Source organism: Apodemus sylvaticus, chromosome 15 (genome assembly GCF_947179515.1).
Source record: "Apodemus sylvaticus chromosome 15, mApoSyl1.1, whole genome shotgun sequence".
Classification (NCBI taxonomy): domain Eukaryota; kingdom Metazoa; phylum Chordata; class Mammalia; order Rodentia; family Muridae; genus Apodemus; species Apodemus sylvaticus.
This window is the reverse complement of record NC_067486.1, coordinates 42,811,099-42,836,504: the sequence shown is the minus strand read 5'-3', so window position 1 is coordinate 42,836,504 and position 25,406 is coordinate 42,811,099. Positions and strand designations below refer to the sequence as shown.

At 39.8% G+C, this 25,406-nt stretch overlaps 1 protein-coding gene across 1 annotated transcript in view; it reads right to left on the bottom strand.

Moving 5' to 3' along the window:
• Window positions 1–25,406, bottom strand: part of Adgrg7 (adhesion G protein-coupled receptor G7) — a 73,638-nt gene that overhangs the window by 29,097 nt on the left and 19,135 nt on the right. Inside the window, exons 3-8 of the mRNA XM_052159115.1 lie at window positions 24,771–24,875; window positions 21,292–21,404; window positions 15,100–15,249; window positions 12,671–12,771; window positions 5,485–5,615; window positions 5,270–5,377 (exon numbers count right to left, since the gene is read on the bottom strand). Coding sequence (XP_052015075.1) covers window positions 5,270–5,377; window positions 5,485–5,615; window positions 12,671–12,771; window positions 15,100–15,249; window positions 21,292–21,404; window positions 24,771–24,875 — 708 coding nt within the window. The remainder of the gene's footprint in view (window positions 1–5,269; window positions 5,378–5,484; window positions 5,616–12,670; window positions 12,772–15,099; window positions 15,250–21,291; window positions 21,405–24,770; window positions 24,876–25,406) is intronic.

The window sequence follows — 25,406 nt, the reverse complement described above, 5'->3', positions numbered from 1 at the left end:
GTTTATTTTTTTAATAAAATGGCATACTTGAGATAAAACAGAAATCCATATGAGCACATAGATTGTTTTAAAAATTAGAGTTCTTGGTCACTCCTCCCCTAGTCCTAGAGAATCTTCAGCATCTTTTACAAAATCATAATTTTTACAAATACTCACTAACTTATATTTGTATCTTGTGTATATCCAAGTCTCTAAATTTTTAACTATTCCTTGTCCATCCTTCTCCTCCCTTTATTAGCTTTATTAGATGCTTGTTTATCTCATTGCTTTTTCCAGAATCCATTTTCCATTTTGTTGACCAAGTCTTGCACTTGTTAATTTATAATTTTATTCACTTATACCCTCAATTTATTCTTAACAGTCTTCTATTTGTTACTTGTATAAATTTTCAGATGAGTGTTTAGGTGCCTTTCCCTAATTTATTTCATTTTCTAATAAGTTTATTAAGCAGTAAATACTTTTTAAAAACACTTTTAAACTATATTCTACACATTCCCATGTGGTATCATGGCTATTAATTTTCCAACTATTTAAAATCCATACTTTAATATATTCTCTAACAGTCTTCTCACTTCAAAATTTCTAATTTGGCAAAAATGTTTGCTGTTTTTTTATTGTACATGGTCAGTTTTGTTGGATTGTGATCAGGAACTGTCATACATAATTTTTATTTAAAAAAATGAATATTTCCTTTTTAGTGATTTCTTTCAGAATTTCATATAATGTTTTGATTATAAACAGGTTCCCCTCAACTCCTCCCAGATCCACTATAATTTCCTGACTGCCCAGTTTCTGCCCTCGTCTGCTTCTCAAACCCACCAAGTCCAGTTTGAGCTGCCCATGCACTCCTAGGTGTGTGGGTATCCACTGCAGAGTCGTCCAGCTACCATGGGCCACACACCCTTAAAGAACAAAATAAAACAGACTCTCCCACTCCTAGCATCTGCCAATGTTGTGAACTGAGGATAGTCAGTTTTCCAATAACTTTACAAATGATTAAAAAGGATTCTCAATATATACTTTTAATATAAAAATAACATTATACATATATAGAAATATATACAGAAATCAAGCTTATTATTTTTATCTACATTCTCTTCAATTTCTAGGATAGTTGCAATAAAATTTCTCCTACTGGCTATTGTTTGGCCAGCTCTCCCTGTTATTTTCGATTGTTTTTGCTTTTACATTTTACTGTCTTTTTTAAGAGAACAAAGAATTGAAACATGTTTGGCAGGCTAGTTCTTTGTATTACTGTGGAAATATGTTTAGGGTTGTTGGAGATGTTAGAAAAATGTTGATTAAAGGCTACAAAATTTTCATTAGGTAGGAAAAAATGTTTAAAAATGTCTTGTCCCAGTGGTGACTGCAGTTAGCATGCTCTGCTCATGAAACAGGTTAGGACAATGGAAAATAAGTGTTTTCATCACAAAAGATACCATAGAAAACATTGACCAAACATTGAAGAAAATACAAAATGCAAAAATCTCCCTAACCCAAAACATCCAGGAAATTCAGGACACAATGAGAAAACCAAACCTAAGGATAATAGGTATAGAAGAGAGCAAAGATTCAAACTTACAGGCTCAGTAAATATCTTCAACAAAATTATAGAAGAAAACTTCCCTAACCTCAGGAAAGAGATGCCCATGGACATCCAAGAATCCTACAGAATGCCAAATAGATCACCAAAAAGAAAAACCTCCTGGTCACATAATAATCAAAATACCAAATGCACTAAACAAAGAAAGAATAGTTAGGGCAGTAAGGGAAAAAGGTCAAGTAACATATAAAGGAAGACCTATCAGAATCACACCAGACTTCTCACCAGAGACTATGAAAGCCAGAAGATCCTGGGAAGATGTCATACAGACCCTAAGAGAACACAAATGCCAATCCAGGCTACTATACCCAGCAACACTCTCAATTACCATAGATGGAGAAACCATGACAAAATCAAATTTACACAATATCTTTCCACAAATCCAGCCCTTCAAAGGATAATAAATGAAAAACTCCAACACAAGGAAGGAAACTACACCCTAGAAAAAGAAAGTAATCTTCCATTAACAAACCAATGAGAAGACAGCCACAAAAACATAACTCCACCTCTAACAACAATAATACCAGGAAGCAACAATCACCTTTCCTTAATATCTCTTAATATCAATGGACCCAATTCCCCAACAAAAAGACATAGACTAATAGACTGTATATGTATACAGGACCCAATATTTTGCTTTATACAAGAAACCCACCTCAGTGACAAAGACAGACACTACCTCAAAAAAGGCTGGATTTTTTTTCCAAGCAAATGGTCCCAAGAAACAAGCTGGAGTATCTATTCTAATATCAAATAAAATCAACTTCCAACCTGAAGAAAGACACTTCATACTCATTCAAAGGGTAAATATACCAAGAAGAACTTTTGATCCTGAACATTTATGCTTCAAATGCAAGGGCACCCACATTCATAAAAGAAACTTTACTAACGCTCAAAGGATGATATTTTCTAATTCCATTCATTTGCCTAAGAATTTCATGAATTCATTGTTTTTAATAGCTGAGTAATACTCCATTGTGTAAAGTTATCACATTTTCTGTATCCATTCCTCTGTTGAGGGACATCTGGGCTCTTTCCAGCTTCTGGCTATTATAAATAAGGCTACTATGAACATAGTGAAGCATGTGTCCTTATTACTTGTGGAGCATCTTTTGGGTATATGCCAAGGAGTGGTATAGCTGGGTCCTCAGGTAGTACTATGTCTAATTTTCTGAAAAACTACAGGATTAAGACCCATACCAAAACTAATAAAAGCAATATACAACAAACCAGTAGCCAACATCAAACTAAATGGAGAGAAACTTGAAGTAATCCCACTAAAATCATCAGGGACTAGTCAAGGCTACCCACTCTCTCCCTACTTATTCAATATAGTACTAGAATTCCTAGCCAGGGCAATTAGACAACAAAAGGAAGTCAAACGGATACACATTGGAAAGGAAGAAGTCACAATATCATTATTTGCAGATGAAATGATAGTATACTTAAGTGACTGCAAAAACTCCACCAGAGAACTCCTACAGCTGTTAAACAACTTTAGCAAAGTAGCCAGATATAAAATTAACTCAAATCAGTAGCCTTCCTATACTCAAAGGATAAACAGGCTGCGGAAGAAATTAGGTAAATGACACCCTTCACAATAGTCACAAACAATATAAAATACCTTGGTGTGACTCTAACCAAGAAGCGAAAAATCCGTATGACAAGAACTTCAAGTCTCTGAAGAAAGAAATCGAAGAGGCTCTCAGAAGATGGAACGATCTCCCATGCTCATGGATCAGCAGGATTAATGTAGTAAAAAATGGTCATCTTTCCAAAAGCAATCTACAGATTTAATGCAATCCCCATCAAAATTCTAACTCAATTCTTCCCAGAGATAGAAAGAGCAATTTACAAATTCATTTGGAATAACAAAAAAACCCAGGATGACTTCTCAATAAAAGAACTTCTGGGGGAATCACCATCTCTGACCTCAAGCTATTACTACAGAGCAATAGTGATAAAAACTGCATGGTATTGGTACAGAGACAGGCAGGTAGATCAATGGAACAGAACTGAACCCACACACCTATGGTCAGCTGATCTTTGAAAAAGGAGCTAAAACCATTCGGTGGACAAAAGACAGCATTTTCAACAAATGGTGCGGGGTCAACTGGCAGTCAACATGTAGAATTGTTGCAAATTGACCCATTCTTATCTCTCTGAGCCCAGTGGATCCAGGGAGCTATGTCCTGCCTCAACTCACTAGACGACATGAAGTGCAAGATCCAGGCCCTGCAGCAGAACCAAGCACAGGGCCTTCAGCTCGAGCTGGACGGAGGTGAGTGTGAGTGGTGAGAGAAAGCTGGAAGAGATGGGGCTGCTCTCAATGGCAGCATCTAGCTGGTGGAGGAGGAGCTGGACCGGGTTCAGGAGTGACAGACCACAGCCCTGCAGAAGCTGGAAGAGGCAGAGACGGCTGCTGATGAGAGCAAGAGAGGCATGAAGGTGATAGAGAACCAAGCCATGAAAGATGAGGAAAAGATGGAGATCCAGGAGATGCCTCTCAAAGAAGCCAAGCTCATCACAAGCTTTGAGGCAGGACTAGTTAAATTTAATTCTTTCCTTTTCCATTCAAATGGTACCAGCTTCTTTGGCTAGTCTTAGGGCTAAATTGCATTTATTCCTAAAATAGGCAGGGAATTTCACAGCCTTAAAGCTGAGGGCATTTGGTTTTCAGGATTTTGTCAGCCCCACACTTTGAAGCACAGGCTCAAGTATCTAATCATAGCTGGTTGCTGTTGACAAAGTTACGTGAGGCTAGGGGTTGGCTCAAGAAAACATGGCACTAATAAAAGACCAAGAATTCCTGATTGAACTGGATGTGGAGTGTTCTGCTGGCTGCAGATAGTTTTGGCTTTGTAGTTTTGCTTTCTCAATTAACATCTTACTCTGAGACATTCCCAATTCCTCAGCAGTGCAGGGCCAACTCGAGTTCACAGTCTTGACTCAAAGTCATCCTGCTTCTAGCTTATCTGAACCATGGTCCCTCACTCCTATTTATTATCCACTACCAGGGAGATGAACTTTTAGCAAATTGTGCAATTGAATAAAATATTCTCTGTTCTTTAGATTCTTACAAGTGCATCATATGTAGTAGTATCACTTTTTCTACATTTTGGTCAAATAAATCTTTGCATATATAAAACTATTTCCTTGGAACACTCTATTGGTGGTGGTGGGAGAGAGAAAGCCAACTTTTTTAGACTTCAAGAATTCAGCTGTTTCAAGACATCGTGCCACATGCAAGACTGTGAGGAACCTGGAAACAGTAGTGCAATTGTTACCACTAAATAACAACTTTCCCAATTATAGAAATGGTTCCATGAGCGTTACACCATGAGGAAATAAGGATAGAGTTTGTGACTGAGCCTTCTTACAATGCAGAAATGCAAGAAACACTTCTGCAAGAGTTTCATAGAAACACAGACTTGTGGACCTGCACTAATATTTTAATCTGTTACTCTCCAGTGTGGTTTTTGAAATGAGGGATTCTCTGTGACCTGAAATAGTATCATTGAGATTATTGTATAAGAGCCTAAAGACAAACAAAATTATTAGGTGTGGAAACAAAATAAGGGTTTTCCTCCCTTCATGGATTTTTAAGTTAGTAATGCTTGGATTAATTGTGTTTTAACAACATTGCAAACAAGGTTCAATACATACTTTTCCCAGTATTAAATAAGATCTGAAGTTCAGTCTGTGCATTTGGGTTGAGTCCATCTGAAGTTTTATTAATTGACGTTTCACCAGAAACCAGAGAATTACTAGATCCTATAAGAAAGGGAATATTTTAAATATCAGCATTTTGGTGAATTGTGAATTGTTATTGGTACTGAATTTGTGTTTAGTGCCACAAGCACAGAAGGCAAACAGCTTACCTTTCTGTACAGAGAAGAGAACACTTGGCCCCGCATTACTGTCTAAAGTGACGGACTGGATTGCTATGTTAGGTTCCACCACTGTCTCATCACCCAGAGAAAAGGAATAATTCTCCATTTGCTCGATAAGACTGCATAGAATGAAACACAGGAACTCAGCATGTTGTCATAAACCCAAGAGATGTGTTGTTTCCCTCATTAGAAAAGGCAGGAGCACACAACCCATGTAGTCACAGTGACAACCACTAAATGTATATATATATGACTTTGTGCCCCCATTGCATTACCATATCTTGCAGGCAAGATGGCATTGTGGATCAGAGGGATTTTTGGCTGGTTGGTACTTAGGTTTTTCCTTGGATGGTGGGCAAAATACCTTCCTGTACAAAAGAGGCTAATGTGCAGGTGTGAAGGACCTATTCAGGAACCAGCTCAACATCTCCATGATCAATGAGGCCTTGCCCTTCAGTCTATGGAAAGTCTTGCCAAGAGCCCAGGTTGTTTGGGGCTTCCCATGGAATCTTTTTATGCCAATGTGCTGACTGGTTTTGTGTATCAACTTGACACAGGCTGGAGTTATCAGAGAGAAAGGAGCTTCAGTAGGGGAAGTGCCTTCATGAGATCCAGCTCTGGGGCATTTTCTCAATTAGTGATCAAGGGGGGAGGGCCCCTTGTGTGTGGTGCCATCTCTGGGCTGGTATTCTTGGGTTCTATAAGAGAGCAGGCTGAGAAAGCCAGGGGAAGCAAGCCAGTAAGGAACATCTCTCCATGTCCTCTGCATCAGCTCCTGCTTCCTCACCTGCTTGAGTTCCAGTCCTGACGAACAGCAATGTGGAAATGTAAGCTGAATAAACTCTTTCCTCTTTTCAATTCATTTAGCATTGTTTGTGTGTGTGTGTGTGTGTGTGTGTGTGTGTGTGTGTGTGTGTGAGAGAGATCCTGGTATTAGTTCCCTTTCCTGAGATGTCTCTGTGTGAGTCTTTTTTTTTATTAGATATATTTTTATTTACATTTCAAATGATTTCCCCTTTTCAGACCCCCCCCCCACTCTCGGAAAGTCACATAAGCCCCCTTCCCTCCCCCTGTTCTCCCATCCACCCCTTCCCACTTCCCTGTTCTGGTTTTGCCCTATACTGCTACACTGAGTATTTCCAGAACCAGGGGCCACTCTTCCGTTCTTCTTGTACCTCATTTGATGTGTGGATTATGTTTTGGGTATTCCAGTTTTCTAGGTTAATATCCACTTATTAGTGAGAGCATACCATGATTGATCTTTTGAGACTGGGTTACCTCGCTCATTATGTTCTCTAGCTCCATCCATTTGTCTAAGAATTTAATGAATTCATTGTTTCTAATGGCTGAATAGTACTCCATTGTGTAGATATACCACATTTTTTGCATCCATTATTCCGTTGGGGGATACCTGCATTCTTTCCAGCTTCTGGCTATCATAAATAGGGCTGCTATGAACATAGTGGAGCACGTATCTTTATTACATGCTGGGGAATCCTCTGGGTATATGCCCAGGAGTGGTATAGCAGAATCCTCTGGTAGTGACGTTTAGCATTGTTTTTTATGTCTACCATTTTACTCTTTAATTTCCCATGAAAATTGTCAATTTTAACATGTTCTTCTATATATTTCTTCAATTTTGTCAGAAATATTTTCCATGTAAATCTTTAATTTTATCGTAAAATGTTTTTACTTCTCTTTTCAATAAAAAAAGAATGAAAAAAAATAACCCTTTCCTCCTCAACTTGCTTCTTGGCCATGTTTGTGCAGGAATAGAAACCCTAAGACAGCCAACAATTCATCTAAATATAACCTATTTTTGGTACTGGAAGCTTCATTTGTTGACAAGAATTTGTAGGAGTAACTAACCAATATCTTATTGGCCTAAGGCCCACTCCACAAGACAGAACTCATACCTGACACTGCTTGGGTGAGACAAGATAGCCCAGGGATATAGAGGAAAACCAAAATACTGCGGCTGCCAACATAGCACTAAACTGACTCCTAATGACATTCTACTTCACGTACAGATCAGTGCCTTATTCAGCCCTGATCAGAGAAGCTTGTTCCTGAAGCAGAAGGAATAGCGATCCACAGCCAGCCAGACTTTGTACACACACACACACACAGAGAGAGAGAGAGAGAGAGAGAGAGAGAGAGAGAGAGAGAGAGAGAGAGAGAGAGAGAGAAAACAAGCTTGAAACACTTAGCCCTAAATGGGATGCCTCTGTCAAATTCCTCCTCTCAGGGTTCAGGGAACCTTAGAGAAAAGGAGGCAGGAAGAATGTTCTTTGAGTACATATTGCAGATCCCTTTAGTGTTTTCATGGGATTCCTGAGTGTGTGAATGAGTGTGTCCCTGTTTCCTGTGCCTTCTCTTGGGCTCCTTTCCCTCTGTTTTACCCAATTCCATTGTGTCAGTTTTTTTGTTTTATCTGATTATATTTCATCATAAAATGTGATGATGGAATGCAATTGGTTTTCATATAGATATGGAAAATATGAGTTATTTTGATTAGTATAGTCTTTTAAGAAGCTTAAACTAGAGATTTTTAGAAGAGGATAATGACTTTTAAGTTTCAAATGTTATGCAATTTCATGAGTTGTCAGCAGTTTGTGCTATGTATTTTCAACATAATATTACCACTTGATAACATCTTTCATTAGGCAAAATTACCCCATGATGGCTCCAAATTGCTAAGAGGATCAGATATGTTCCTATTAAGGAATACTGAAACACTGGGGTATCAAGGAGAGTACTCCCAGGTGTTAAAGACTGAGAAAAGATGTGCTAAATGTGTTGGGGTTGTTTACCAAAGTCACAGACACTTCTCCAAAGTCATCTCACTTATAGCTTCTTTTAAGGCCATTTTCCCTTCGCTTGATTTTTCTCTCATGGTATAACTGAGTAGGCTAAATATGGGCCTCAGAGTGGCTAGTCTGAATCAGAAGGCATCAAACAGACATGTATGACTGAAAGGAAACTATCCAGTTTTTAAATTAGTAATTTTCTAGTCAGGGAGGTAGGTATAAGCAGGAAGTTCCAGATTTTAGGATTAAAAAGTCAGGTCATCCTATCCTTATTGATTGTAAGGATAAATATAAAAGAAAAAAGAGGCAATTTTCTTTCTGTGGAGAATAAGGGTGGGTCCACACACTCTTCTGAAGACTGCAAAGCAGCCTTGGGGTCATAGCCATCTCCCTGTCCAGGGAAGAGCCGGCTCTGCACACACACTGACTCTGTTATGATCCCATGCTTGGGTTCCTGTGAGATTCAATACATCTCCTTACAACAAATTTCAGTTTAGTCAGTGTGGCGGAGTGAGACTAGCTCCCGTAGGCTCAAATGTTTGAATGTTTGGTCCCCAGCTGGCAGACTAGGAAGGATTCCGAGATGTGGCCTTGGCAAAGGTCTATCACTGGAGCTGGGTTTTGAGGTTTCAAAAGCCCATGTCAAACCTTGTCTCTCTCTCTCTCTCTCTCTCTCTCTCTCTCTCTCTCTCTCTCTCTCTCTCTCTCTCTCTCTCTCTCTCTCTCTCTCTCTCTCTCTGCCTCCATCTTGTGGAATAAAATGTAAGCTGTCTGCTGCCGCTCCAGTGCCTGCCATGCTCCGCACTCTTGAAGGCCATAGACGAACCCTCTGAAACTGTAAGCAAGCCACCAATCAAATGCTTTCTTTCCTAAATTGTCTCGTTCAGGTGTTTCCTCACAGCAATAGAACAGTAACTAAGTCAGCTGGGAAAACTTAAGTAGATAACTGTCTTAATTATCTAAGAGAGCTAGCTAAAGCAGAAATTGAAACAATGGGAAATGCATCTGCACAAAACGGATGTTACAGAGACAGTTTTACATCTCAAATCAGGCAACTAGGGAGAATTTTGACCTTCAACACAGCAGCAAGGATCCAGGCTTATAGATTGGCCATTGCAGGCAGTGTTCAAAAGGAAAAATGAAAACTTAAACTTGTGGATTGTACCATATTGCCTCCACCAACAGAAACCCTATTCGGAGTCTCAGAGCTCTGGCTACCTGGGCTTCTGCCGCTGCCAGTTCGGAAGAGGAGAACAGACACTGCACTACGACCACTCCATGGGGTTGAAGCTATGCTGGATGGAGTGCTTCCCCCCCACACTTCTCAGTCCCATTTGCTTTCAGTTTTCTTATTTTCAATTATCCCCTAAATAAACAGACTAGAAGGAGAACTCAGAGGCTGAGGAACTTAAAGAGAACCCTGCGAGTTACAGAGGAGAGAAGTAAGAGAGACTGGTGGCCGACCCCTGGCTTATGAAGAGATCCTTCTGTAGGCTTGTCTCAGCAGATGGTGTTTGGAGACCCAGAGTTGCCCTGAGCAATTTTAAGGAAAGGAAGAGAATGAAGAGATCGTCCTAGGCAGTTCTTTAAGCGCACTGCTGCCCCTCAGGTTCCACGGGATATGGGTTCCTGAGTCCTGTTATCCTATGGACACTGAGATCTTACAATGCTTAAACTATTCATAAAATGACACAGTGCTGTCCCATAATCTATGCATTTATTTCCATGTATTTTGATAATTTCCATACTACTTATGAAATATAATATGGGTGCTCTGTTTCATATGTATCTTTTTCTTTTTTTACTTTGAGGGTTTAATCCTAAATAGATGATGGCTATATTCAGTCAAAAACTGAGAATTATATGGAAGATGCCTATATATATATATATATAGTCATAGAAATAATGATTTTATACAGAATGTTGATTGTCTATAATACTGAGAGGCTTGATATAATCTGAAGTCTACCAAACATCAGACACTTGGCTAGATAAAAAAACATTTGTGAATATGTGTGTATGGTGTATGTGGTATGTGGTGTGTGTTGTGTATGTGTGGTGTATGTATGTAGTGTGTGTGGTGTATGTATGTAGTGTGTGGTGTATGTGTGGTGTATGTATGTAGTGTGTGTGGTGTATGTATGTAGTGTGTGGTGTGTGTGTGTGGTGTGTATGGTATGTGGTGTGTGGTATGTGTATGTATGGTGTGTGTATATGTGTGGTGTGTGGTATGTATGTATGTGTGGTGTGTGTGTAGTGTGTATGTATAGTGTGTGGTATGTGTGTAGTGTGTATGTGTAGTGTGTGGTATGTGTGTAGTGTGTGTGTGTAGTATGTGTGGTATGTGGTGTATGTATGTGTGGTGTGTGTGTAGTGTGTATGTGGTGTGTGGTGTGTGTGGTATGTGTGGTGTGTGTGGTGTGTGTATGTGGGGGTGTGGTGTGTGTATTTGTGGTGTGTTCATGTGTGGTGTGTGTGGTGTGTGTATTTGTGGTGTGTTTATGTGTGGTATGTGTGGTGTCTGTGGTGTGTGTGTATGTGTGGTGTAGGGGGACTGTGTGGGTGTGTGTGGTATGTGTGTGTGGTGTGTGTGGTGTGGGGGGGACTGTGTGTAGATGTGTGTGTGTGTGTGTGTGTGGTGTGGGGGGCATGTGTGTGTGGTGTGGGGTGTTTATGTGTGGTATGTGTGGTGTCTGTGGTGTGTGTGTATGTGTGGTGTAGGGGACTGTGCGGGTGTGTGGGTGGGTGTGTGTGGTATGTGTGTGTGGTGTGTGTGGTGTGGGGGGGGACTGTGTGTAGGTGTGTGTGTGTGTGTGTGTGTGTGGTGTGGGGGGGCATGTGTGTGTGGTGTGGGGTGTATATGTGGGTGTATGAGTGTGTGGAATATCGTGTGAGTGTGTGGAGTACCATGTCATGTATGTGGAGGTCAGAGGACTGCTTGTGGGAGTCAGTTTTCTCTTTGTACCATGTGGGACCTGAGAATCAATTTCAGGTTGTCTGTTTTGATGGCAAATACCTTTACTACCCGAGCTACCTCATGGAACCAGTGATTATCAAGTTGATTAGATCTGGAATCGACTAAAAGATACCCCCCACACACACACCCGTGAGGACCTGTGAGGGTATTTTCTGGAATTAACTACGGGTGATAAGATCCTTTGCTGGAGTGAGCATCACCTTCTGGACATGGCCGGTATGTCAGAAGGCCAGGCAGTGAGTTTTCTGTCTTCCTCAGCTGGCTGGGAATGCCCCTACTTTGTTGTTGCCGCTGCCATTTTGTGCTGATATTGGAACCTAGCTTCTTAGACCTTCCAACTGAACTGAAGATTGTGATTCTCCAGAAATCATTCAGCCTTCAGCAAGATGACTGAGGCATCCAACTCTGAAGACCGAGCAGCTACTGACCTATCCTCTAGAGTGTATACATAGCTGTTGTTGTGTACCATGTTGTGTCAGTCAATCCAAAAAATACCCCTTTGTAATACCTCCTCATTCTGCTGTTCTGCTCTGCTAGTGGACTCTAAGTAGGGTGCAACAATATAAAATTATGATGTGCAAGTATACATAGTCACAGCTTTTTAAATGTTTTAAAATAGTAAGTGACAATAGGTTAACACATTATATAATTACTTATGCACGAGTGCATGAACTTACATACATAAAGAAAATATTTGGAGTATATTCTAACAAATTAATTGAGGTAAATAATTCCAAAGAATTTACCCATTGCGTGTTTGCTCATTTTTCTGCAGCAAGCACGATTAAATGTAAAAATAGGTTTAAAACTGTATTTTAATGACTGGCTTCTGTAAGTAAATATGATTTGGGGGAGGATATATACAAAATCAGAAATAACCAAGAACATGGCTTTAATAAGCGAAAGCAAAGGATGGGGAATTGGAATTCTTTTTTTTTTCAAAGTAGCTATAGAAAAACTGAAAAAAAAAAAGCCTATTCATTCTTGGGGAGAGCTGAGGTGTGACTGCGGGGTGACAGTGTGGTCCTTCCTGTAGTCGGGAGCCCTTTGCAGCTCTGTGTGTTGAGAAGGGAGTTGGAAGAATACCTTCTTTATGCAGAAGCTACTGCTTTGGACACACCAGACCGAGGTTAAGGGAACCAACCGTCATCGGAATCATCCCAGTCACTTTTTCTCCTAGCCCATGAGCACGTCTCAAACCAAGTATGTAGCACATATCACCCCATATAGAACAGGATCAAGTAGAAAGTCAAGGGTTTTCTCTTAATTCCCCAAAGCATCAGGCAGTTATTGCATCCCTGAGAGAAATAGATCCTCTAGTCAGGCTTTAACCTGAGGAGGTAGATGGTACATCCTCAAACTTTCTTTCCAAAAAACAGTTGCTTACATGTTAAAGGAATTGCCACTGTCGATCTCAGCAGCTTGCTGAAAAACATGTGCACTGGCATCCAAAATCTGACTCACGGTGGTTACAGCCAATTTTTTTGCCTGTGAAAGAGAAGGCACATGACATAAGATATGTGTCATGCACAATTATCGCCACGATCATGAGGAATTATCATGGTGGCCAGTAACACAATTAGCATGATAATCCAACGGAAATGATTTAAATCAAAGTTTCAGCTTGAGACCAATCTGAGACAGAGGAAAGACTCGTGGTAAGAAGTGAAAACATAGATGAAGCTGGTGAAGTGGGAAGCTTAGGATTTTGAATTTGACTCCATAATAAGATCATTCACAGAGCTCTCTCCACTCATAAAAACACTTGGCTTGGATAAAAGTAGACACAACTATTGCTACCATGCCGCCTGCTCAAACCTCTCAGCCACAACACTTAGTATAACTTAAACAGTTTAATACTTACTTAGCTATCAGTAAAATTACTTTCTCATAATGGAACACTTAGGTGTCAGAGACGGTCTCTTGGCCTTTCATTCCTACGTGTTTTTACGGACTAATTTTTCTATAAACTTTACAGGTAGAAGTGCATATTCTTTGAATTCTGCCCTTAATTACCTTGTTATTTAAAACCTACTTTTCAAAAGACCTTTGGTACTTAAAACAATTTTTTTTTTGAAAGAAGGTAACTGAAAACCATGAAGGAAATGAACCGTGCCGAGGAACTTCATTTTGATGGCTTACAACTCTGTTGAGCAAAGCAAGAACTTCACTGATGACAAATGTTGAGCACACTTCCCTTTTCATGTTTGGGAATTTAGCAGGCCATGATATTAGACCTGTAAACCTGGCTTAGAGCTTTTTAGAAAGCCAGAGATCAACCTGTGAGTATGCTTGGCACAAAATGCAGAGCGTAAAAGGCGTATTTCCAAGCAAGTGTATAGGAAAACTGTTTATTTGGGATAGAACAGGTATGGCCCAGTTTAATAAAATTGTCAACCTGTACATAATAAAGTTAAAGAGACTGGTTTATTCTAAGACATGCTGGAATACTGAATGTAATAACAATCACCATGTCAATTCTAGAGGATGTTTTGACAAGGAGTTTAACTTCTTTGAGTATCTCCCCAGGAAGTGTTCTCTGCCCAATGGTCTTAACTTAAACGTCACTCAAATCATAGGATAAGGAATAGAATTCCGGATGTTCCTTCCATTTTGGGAATCAAGTTTTAGGCCCTGTGTATGCCAATGAAACACTGTCAATCAGTTATAATCCCAAATACCTTTTACAACTTAAAACCTTGGATTTTCAGTCCCAGAAGGACATGCATGGCATATATTCACTTATAAATGAATCTAATAGCCATAAAACACAGTATACCCATGCTACACTTTACAGACCCAAAGAAGCTAAACAAGAAGGAAGGCACAAGTGAGGATGCTTGAATCTCACTTAGAAGGGGGGATAAAATAGTCATAAGAGGCAGATGTGGGGGAGGGAACTGGGTGGGAGTGGGGATGAAGAGGGGAATAGGGAGGTTTCAGGATCAGGTGTGTGGAAGGACAGGAGACAGACATGGGTGGAGGGCATCTCCATGATGTGACAGAGACCTGAGATGAGGGAGGCACCCAAGAATCAAGGGGGCTGACCTTAGCTGTCACATCACTGGGGCTATGGAACCTGAAGAGGCCACCTCCTGTAGCTAGGCAGGAACACCAGAAGAGTGCCCACAAAACTTTCCATCCAAAATTTATCCTGTCTATAAGAAATTCATGAATGGAGGATGGAGGAGGGACTGAGATTCCCTCCAATAACCAGCCCAACTTGAGACCATCCCACGGGAAAGCACCAATCCCTGACACTATTAATGGTTCTATGTTATGTTGCAGACAAGAGCCTAGCATGGCCTGTCCTCTGAGAGGTTCCACCCAGCAGTTGGATCAGAAAGATGCAGATACCCACAAGCAAGCAGTAGACACAGCTTGGGGACTCCTATGGAAGAATACGGGGAAGGATTGTGAGGTCTCCCTGGAGAAACCAATAGAGTCAACTAACCTGAAACCTTGGGGTCTTCAGAGTCTGAACCACCAACCAAAGAACATACACGGGCTGGAAATATGCCTATCTGTGCATATGTAGAAGATGTACAGTTTGTTCTTCATGTGGGTCCCAAACAACTGGAGCAGAGACTATTTCAAAAGCTGTTGCCTATCCTTGAGATATGTTCTTCTAGCTAGGCTGCCTTGTTGGGCCTCAGTGGGAAAGGATGTGCCTAGCCCCTGATGTGCCAGGGTGGGGGAATATTCAGGGAGGACACACCCACTCAGAGAAGAGGTGGGATAGGGGGAAGGATAGTGGGAGGGGATGAATAGAGGAGAGGTTTGTAAAGTGAATAAAAAAAATATCTTGAGTTTTACCTGGCTTTCAGCCTCTCTGGTTTTATTGAAGATCTGTCCAACCACTGTGGTAGCAGAAGTGATGTTCTGAGCCGTCAGTTTACTGACATTTGTTGTTAAAACCTGGACGTCTTCAGAAATTTTCGCAGAGTTTGTTGTGATGTTGTTTATCTGTTTAAAAGTAGTTTTGTTTGTTTCAAAAAGTTTAGTTTATACAAATATTCCTAAACATTTTGCAAATGACTGCAGTTGAATGAGCTGTTTAGCCTAGCCTTTGTTTGCTTCTCTGTATAAGGAACACAGTTCACAAAGCTCAGGGAATTTCCTCATTCTCTACTATCTACATGCATTATATTAAGAACAAGGTGATACAATTCACAGACCCCATGAGGCTCAAGAGGAAGGAAGACCAAAGAGTGAACACTTCAGTCCTACTTAGAAGGAGGGAAAAATAATCAAGGGAAGTAGAGGGTGGGAGGGACTTGGGAGGAAGAGAAGAGGGGGAGGGGAAAAGAGGGGCAGAATCAGGTATGGGAGGAGATGTACAGAAGGTCAGGAAATTGACCAGAGGTGTGTAGCATTGGGGAATGGGGAACTGGGGGTAGCAACCAGAAAGTCCAAGATGCCAGGAAAGCAAGAGCCTCCTGGGATCCCACGTGGATGACATTAACTGAATTACCGCACAAAGGAGAGGGAGAACCTGTCAAGACTATATCCAGAGGTTAGGCATGGCCCACCAGTTGAGGGATGGGACCACCCACCCATCTCCAAAATTTTAACCCAGAATTGCTCCTGTCTAAAGGAAATACAGGGACAAAGAGTGAAGCAGAGACTGAAGGAAAGACCATCTAGAGACTGCCCTACCTGGGGATTCATCCCACATGCAGACACCAAACCCAGACAATTTTGGGATGCCAAGAAGTGCTTGCTGACAGGAGCCTGATATAGCTGTCTCCTGAGAGGCTCTGCCAGATCCTGACCAATACAGACTCGGAGGCTCATGGGCAACCATCTGACTGAGCACAGGGACACCAATGGAGGAGTTAGGGGGAAGGACTGAAGGAACTGAAGGGGCCTTATCTGGCACCAATGGAGGAGAGGTCCTTGGTCCTGTGAAGGCTTGATGCCCCAGTTTAGAGGAATGCTAGGCTAGGGTAGTGAGGTCTGAGTAGGTGGGTAGGTAGGGGAGCACCCTCATAGAAAACAGGTAAGGGAGGATGGGAGAAAGGGTTTACAAAGGGGAAACAGAAAGGGGATAACATTTCAAATGTAAATAAATAAAATAAAAAATTGTAAAAACAAAAACAAAACAAAAAAAGCAAAACAAAACATAAAAACCAAGGAACTGCAAAATCATGTTGCTGTGGAAACAGGGTCAATATAAGGGAATGGAATGAACTCAGTTTTACACTAGATGGCACCATCCGTTCAAAAATCAAACCAGTACTCAATTGTAAGGAGGCAGCAGGAAAAAAAAAAAAAAAAAAAAAAAAAAAAAAAAAAAAAAAAAAAAAAAGAACAAGAATTCAGCAGCCATTGTGAAGGGGGTCATTTCCCTAATTTCTTTCTCAGCCTGCTTATCCTTTGAGTATAGGAAGGCCACTGATTTGCTTGAGTTGATTTTATAACCTGCCACTTTGCTGAAGTTGTTTATTAGCTGTAGGAGCTCTCTAGTGGAGTTTTTTGGGTCGCTTAGGTAGACTATCATGTCGTCTGCAAATAATGATAGTTTGACTTCTTCCTTTCCAATTTGTATCCCTTTGACCTCATTATGTTGTCGAATTGCCCGAGCTAGTACTTCAAGTACAATATTGAAAAGATAAGGAGAAAGGGGGCAGCCTTGTCTGGTCCCTGATTTCAGTGGGATTGCTTCAAGTTTCTCTCCATTTAGTTTGATGCTGGCTACCGGTTTGCTGTATATTGCTTTTACTATGTTTAGGTATGGGCCTTGAATTCCTGTTCTCTCCAAGACTTTCAGCATGAAAGGATGCTGAATTTTGTCAAATGCTTTTTCAGCATCCAATGAAATGACCATGTGATTTTTTTCTTTGAGTTTGTTTATGTAGTGGATTGCATTGATGGATTTCCGTATATTGAACCAACCCTGCATTCCCGAGATAAAGCCTACTTGATCATGGTGGATGATCATTTTGATGTGTTCTTGGATTTGGTTGGCAAGAATTTTATTGAGTATTTTTGCATCGATGTTCATAAGGGAGATTGGTTTGAAGTTCTCTTTCTTTGTTGGATCTTTGTGTGGTTTTGGTATCAGCGTAATTGTGGCTTCGTAGAAGGAATTGGGTAGTGTTCCTTCTGTTTCTATTTTGTGGAATAGTTTGAAGAGTATTGGTGTTAACTCTTCTTTGAAGGTCTGATAGAATTCTGCACTGAAACCATCTGGTCCTGTGCTTTTTTTGGTTGGAAGACTTTCTATGACTTTCTATTTCTTTAGGCATTATGGGACTGTTTAGATGGTCTAGTTGGTCCTGATTTAATTTGGGTATTTGGTATCTGTCAAGGAAATTGTCCATTTCCTCCAGATTCTCCAGTTGTGTTGAGTACAGGCTCTTGTAGTAGGATCTGATGATTTTTTGGATTTCCTCAGTTTCCGTTGTTATATCTCCCTTTTCATTTCTAAGTTTCTTAATTTGGATACTTTCTCTGTGCCCTTTGGTCAGTCTGGCTAAGGGTTTATCTATCTTGGTGATTTTCTCAAAGAACCAGCTCCTGGTTTTGTTGATTGTTTGTATGGTTCTCTTTGTTTCTACTTGATTGATTTCGGCCCTGAGTTTGATGATTTCCTGCCTTCTACTCCTCCTGGGTGAAATAGCTTCTTTTTGTTCCAGGGCGTTCAGGTGTGTCATTAAGCTGGTAATGTATGCTCTCTCCATTTTCTTTTTGGAGGCACTCAGGGCTATTAGTTTTCCTCTTAGCACTGCTTTCATTGTTTCCCATAGATTTGGGTATGTTGTGTCTTCATTTTCATTGTGTTCTAAAAAGTCTTTAATTTCTTTCTTTATTTCTTCCTTGACCAAGGTATCATTGAGTAGAATATTGTTCAGTTTCCACGTGTATGTGGGTTTTCTGTTGTTTTTGTTGCTGTTGAAGACCACTTTTACTCCCTAGTGATCTGATAGGAGGCATGGGATTAGTTCGATCTTCTTATATTTGTTGAGGTCTGTCTTGTGACCAATTATATGGTCGATTTTGGAGAAGGTACCATGAGGTGCTGAGAAAAAGGTATATTCTTTTGCTTTAGGATAGAATGTTCTATATATATCTGTTAAATCTAATTGGTCCAAAGCTTCAATTAGTTTCATTGTGTCCCTGTTTAGTTTCTGTTTTCCTGATCGGTCCATTGAGGAAAGTGCAGTGTTGAAGTCACCCACAATTATTGTGTTAGGTGCAATGTGTGCTTTGAGTTTCAATAAAGTTTCTTTTACAAAAGAGGGTGCCCTTGCATTTGGTGCATAGATGTTCAGGATTGAGAGTTCTTCTTGTTGTATTTTTCCTTTGACCAGCAAGAAGTGTCCCTCAGAGTCTCTTTTGATGACTTTGGGTTGAAAGTCAATTTTATCTGATATTAAAATGGCTACTCCAGCTTGTTTCCTGAGACCATTTGCTTGTAAAATTGTCTTCCAGCCTTTTACTCTAAGGTAGTGTTTGTCTTTGACCCTGAGGTGTGTTTCCTGTAAGCAGCAAAATGTAGGGTCCTGTTTACGTATCCAGTCAGTCTGTGTCTTTTTATTGGGGCATTAAGTCCATTGATGTTAAGAGATATCTTGGGGTGACTCTTACCAAACATGTGAAAGATCTGTATGACAAGAACTTCAAGACTCTGAAGAAGGAAATGGAAGAAGACCTCAAAAAATGAGAAAACCTCCCATGCTCATGGATCAGTAGAATCAATATAGTTAAAATGGCCATTTTGCCAAAAGCAATATACAGATTCAATGCAATACCCATCAAAATCCCAACTCAATTCTTCACAGAGTTAGAAAGAGCAATTATCAAATTCATCTGGAACAACAAAAAACCCAGGATAGTTAAAACTATTCTCAGCAACAAAAGAAAATCTGGGGGAATCAGTATCCCTGACCTCAAGCAATACTACAGAGCAATAGTGTTAAAAACTGCATGGTATTGGTACAGTGACAGGCAGGAGGATCAATGGAACAGGATTGAAGATCCAGAAATGAACCCATACACCTATGGCCACTTGATCCTCAACAAAGAGGCTGAAAACATCCAATGGAAAAAAGATAGCCTTTTCAACAAATGGTGCTGGTTCAACTGGAGGTCAGCATGCAGAAGAATGCGAATTGATCCATCCTTGTCTCCTTGTACTAAGCTCAAATCCAAGTGGATCAAGGACCTCCACATAAAGTCAGACACTCTGAAGCTAATAGAAAAGAAACTGGGGAAGACCCTTGAGGACATCGGTACAGGGAGAAAGTTTCTGAACAGAACACCAATAGCATATGCTCTAAGATCAAGAATTGACAAATGGGACCTCATAAAATTACAAAGTTTCTGTAAGGCAAAGGACACCATCAAGAAGAAAAATTGGCAACCAACAAATTGGGAAAAGATCTTCACCAATCGTACATCAGAGAGAGGGCTAATATCCAATATATATAAAGAACTCAAGAAGTTAGACTCCAGAAAACCAAACAACTCTATTAAAAAATGGGGTACAGAGTTAAACAAAGAATTCTCACCTGAAGAACTTTGGATGGTGGAGAAGCATCTTAAAAAATGCTCAACTTCATTAGTCATTAGGGAAATGCAAATCAAAACAACCCTGAGATTTCACCATACACCAGTCAGAATGGCTAAGATTAAAAATTCAGGAGACAGCAGGTGTTGGAGAGGGTGTGGAGAAAGAGGAACATTCCTCCACTGCTGGTGGGGTTGCAAATTGGTACAACCACTCTGGAAATCAGTCTGGCGGTTCCTCCGAAAACTGGGCACCTCACTTCCAGAAGATCCTGCTATACCACTCCTGGGCATATACCCAGAGGATTCCCCACCATGTAATAAGGATACATGCTCTACTATGTTCATAGCAGCAGCCCTATTTATAATTGCCAGATGCTGGAAAGAACCCAGGTATCCCTCAACAGAAGAGTGGATGCAAAAAATGTGGTATATCTACACAATGGAGTACTATTTAGCCATTAGAAACAATGAATTCATGAAATTCTTAGGCAAATGGATGGAGCTAGAGAACATCATACTAAGTGAGGTAACCCAGACTCAAAAGGTAAATCATGGTATGCACTCACTAATAAGTGGATATTAACCTAGAAAACTGGAATACCCAAAACATAACCCACACATCAAATGAGGTACAAGAGATAGGAGGAGTGGCCCCTTGTTCTGGAAAGACTCAGTGAAGCAGTATTCGGCAAAACCAGAACGGGGACGTGGGAAGGGGTGGGTGGGAGGACAGGGGAAGAGAAAGGGGCTTATGGTACTTTCGGGGAGTGGGGGGCTAGAAAAGGGGAAATCATTTGAAATGTAAATAAAAAATTATATCGAATAAAAAAAAAAAGAATTCAGCAGCCAAGTCTCAGAGCTGGGCACACTGGTGTTTTAGGGTGTGATTGTACTTAATAAAATGTACAATTACACATAACGTATAAATTATAAATAAAAATGGTTCTGTGAGCTGAGCTTCCTCAAAACACGTAAAGACTTGGAGAAGTTTAGAAGTTTAAGTTTACACAGCTTGGAAATTGCAGAGTTGAACGTCTATTACTGGCTTTTCAGATTCCAGAATCTGTACTCTTCCTTTCAATGTGTGATTGACAGCTACCTGCACATCCTGCTTCTCATTCCCAACCCACCCACACCCTGGCCATCTGTGATAAGGGAGATGGTGTGGTTTGTTGTGGATTTTAAACTCAGCAGTAGCTCTGTGTCTCTTGGTGATGGTCCCCCGGCAAAAGCTCAGTCAAAGCTTGAGCGATCTACAAATATAAGGCTATTTAAAATATTTTCTTGGCTACCATTTGCTGAAATGAAATGTCAACATTAAGCAGATGTTGACTTTAACTAAATCAGAATGGTTTCACTTACTGCTTTTGTGATTTATAATTTTAGAGTTTTAAGACCATTGGTTTTGACCATTAGGTATGTGAAGACCAAAGAGTTGGCCTAGGCTCAGAAAGTATCGCAGCTGCCCAGTAGATGGGCTAGAAAGCATACCTGTTTTTCCAGCGTCTCTAGATTTACTTCGCAACTTCCTATTGTTATATTTTGTAAGCCTATGACTCCAAGCTCAGAAATGCCGCACAGCACAGTTGCTCGAGGACTGCCCGCTTCAATAAAAAGGAAAAAAAAAGTGTAAAAAGCCAAACGTGGAAATGACTGCATGCACGCTTCATGAGTGTGACGCTGCTGGAAACTGTGCATGCGCACTCTTGAGTCTGGGCTGACCTATGATTGGCCTTGCTCAATGGAGGGTGGTGGCAATACATGACTTCCAGCACCTGGACCTCAAACCTTCTCTCAGGTTCAGTCTGCACTATTTTAAGATGTTAGAATGCTTTCCTGAGGTAATAGATGAGAAAGTGAGTCTAGAGACTGGCAGACAGACTGTACTGTTGAATTGAGGTGCTGTAGCTAACGGTCAACAAGCATGTTCCCCAAATGGACATGCTAGCTGCCACCACCAACCCGAAGAATGGTGAGAAACCTGAAGCACTGTTGTTTTAGGATGAGAATTTGGAGTTACATTAATATCAAGTAATAGAAAAGTCAACCAATTGCCACTGTATCCTTCACAATTGTCTTGATATTTAAAATGGAAGTTTCTGCCAAGGCCAGTTGCTATTTAACCCCCTTCTTTTATCTCAAGAAAGATTTACTTTCTAACACACAGGAATGAAATAACTTTGAACTGGGCACAACAAAGATATACTAGGCTGAAGCCAGAAGCGATATGAAGATTTTTTTACTGGCTATTAAATTATATGTCAATTCTTTATCTCTATGCAAATCTGGGTAACTCCCAAAAGGCGTAGAATTCCAGAGTATGGAGGCAAATGCTAGATGTTCTATTGGCTCTCAGTAAAGCATTTCCTTGGGCAGTTTTGTTTCCTCAGAACACCTGAACTTTCCATCTCATTGTCATGCAATTACTAATGATTACATAATATATATAGGTAAAATCATAATTAAAGGGGTGGCTTTAATTATAAATTTTTCTAATTTATAGCATGCATTTATGCTATGTAAGTTGTATCTGGTTTATAAAACATGAAAAATGTAAGGTATATACAATATAGAAACTGAAGACAGCAGTTATCCATGAGTACACTGTACAATATAGTATTGTCTATAAAACAGAAAAAGGTGAAACTTTTTCTCAGGATCAGTATTAAGGTAGCTGTTTTTTGAGAAATGGTAAGAGATGTTGATATCAAAAACTGCTTTAATGACACTTAAAATAGGTTAGAGTTTTCATTAATTTATATGATCACTATACCTCTACTGAAAGACATAATAAAAAGTTTGAACACATATATGGGTTATATGCTTTAAGAAGCCATATCACGTGTGCCTCTTCCATTATTCATCGAATTATGAACATATTCAAATATCATTGAAATGCACTGTAATCACTTGTAATATAAAATAAAATAATTAAAAAGAATTCTTAACATAGAATTAAAAGTGGATTTGTTAATAATTGAAATATGTATCTTTAAAATTATATGGACTAAGTCTGAAATTCAAAGGTATATATAATATTTTCATAGTAGTTGCTCAAGAATCAGATAAATGTCAAACAAAAGATGATACTGTGACTCTCTTAGCACCCCTAAAGTATTATATCAAACAGCTGTGATGACCTTCATGTATATATTACTGACACTTATTTTTCCAATTTATAGCATGCATTTATGCTTTGTAAGTTATATCTGGTTTATAAAACATGAAAAATATAAGGTATATACAATATAGAAACTGAAGACAGCGGTTATCCATGAGCACACTGTACAATATAGTATTGCCTATAAAGCATGCATAGTAAAAACAAACATATTGTCATGTTCCTCTAGCTTTATGAGATATTAAGAGGCTTGTGCTGTCTAGTTTTAATTCAACTTGACACAAGCTATAGTCGTCAGAGAGATAGAAACTTCATTTGAGAAATGCTCCTATAAGATCTGGCTGCAGGTAGGCTCATAGGGCATTGCATTTTCCTAATTAGTGATTGATGGGGAAAGGTGCAGCCCAATCTGGGTGGTGCCAAGCCTGGGCTGTAGTCCTGAGCTGTATAACAAAGCAAGCAAAGCAAGCTGAGCAAGCCAGTAAGCAACACTCCCTCATGGCCTCTGCATCAGCTCCTGCCTCCAGGTTCCTGCCCTGCTTGAGTTCCTGTCCTCACTGCATTTGATGATTAACTGTTATATGGAAGTGTGAGTGAAACAAACCCTTTCCTCCCCAAGCTGCTTTTGGTCATGGTGTTTCATCGCAGCAATAGTAAGCATGACTAAGAGAAGGTTGGGAAGCACATATATGAAGTGGAGGATGAATCATGGCCATGTGAGTGATCACTTATAGAATAAGCAAAGAAAGAATGTAGGATGAAGCAATTCCTATAATGTATTTAGAATTTCAGTGTGGTCAGGATATACACAAAAGTTAATATCTAAATAAAATATGAAATTATTCTTGTTACTGATGATAGCTTTACCAAACATTTTTATAAACGAGTTTTAAAGTGACTGCATTCTTGAAACATCCAGTCTGTAAAAATGGGGGTCTGGCAAAGCTAATAAGATACAAATTAATGCAGTCAATGGACAGGTAAAACATCTAGATAAAGTTACATGAGCAGTAGGCTCTAGTCATTATGAAAGAGCTCTCTGGATGAATAAAGTCTACACTCAGAACATTTTCCTCAGTGTGGTACTTATATAAGTCATCAATGCTCTGAATCTTGTCTGGAAACATATTAGAAGCAGAACATATTCCTCCTGATTTTTGAAATGCTTCAAACACATAGGGTTGTCATACTGATGAAAATTATCAGGAAACTATAAATATACCATGATTAATAACCAATGTAACCAAGGAAATAAATGACTACTGACAACAGAACTACTCCATTTAGTCTCTACTTGGAAGGACATATATTTTAAAAAGCACAGAAGACATCTGTAATATATATTGATTTAAAATAATGTACACGGCACTGGACGTGGTGGCACACGCCTTTAATCCCAGCACTTGGGAGGCAGAGGCAGTCAGATTTGTGAGTTCGAGGCTAGCCTGGTCTACAGAGTGAGTTCCAGGACAGCCAGGGCTTCACAGAGAAACCCTGTCTCGAAAAAACAAAACAAACAAAAACAACAATAAGATAATGTACACAAACTCTACAATTCACAGAATAAATATTCACCTCAACAAATGCCATGGGACAGAGTAAGCTAGAGAAAAAATTTCTAATTAAACACGGATAAGGAAGAGTTTAGTAACAACCAATCCACGGTAAAGGTTTTAGGGAAATTATGATTCTTTGCAGTTCTGTACTAACCATCAAACACTGATGTTAAAGTAAGCTAAAACTTTCCTTTCTGTCTTGTCCAGAGACCTAATTATAGTTGGGGGAAGGGTAGTATGACTCAGTCTAACCATTCTTGCAGTAAAACAGAGGTTCCAGGGGATACACGTACCATTTGCGGTGCTGGGAGGACATGTCTCCAAAGAAGGCCCATATCTGCCCACTGGGATTATGCCAAAGGTGAAGTTCAGGTACGTTCCATTTTTACAGAAATTTTCTGGAATGAAAACAAATTTCTCTCATAATAAATTGTATCTTTTATTTTTGAAATTTGAAAATTAATAAAGATGAAGTTCAGAATCTTTGCAGTGTAATTGAATAAAAGATCCAGATTCAATGGTCCAGTTCAGTTTCCATACTTTCTATCAGCTTACATTTGTGCCATTAGAATAAATACACTAGATAATAGGGTTTCTGTCAAAATGTACAACAGCAAGACTTGAGTTAGAGGGGAGGTGTAAACACTAACACACCTTACACGATACATAGAAAGAAATATGTATCCATTAGTTAGGATCTAATGAATCGCCTGACGACAATCTATGGAGGCAAAGGACTTTATGAGACTTTGGATCAAAGCAAAAGGAACAAAATCATGGGGATGTGGGCTGCATTAGCTGGAAGAGTAGAGGCAGTTAATGGGAATAGATGGAGAGACAGTTTCAAGCTGGAAGTACGAGAACGAAAACTGTTGGAAACTACACCTTGATCCAGACAGCTTAAAATGGGATTCTAACATCGTTTATGG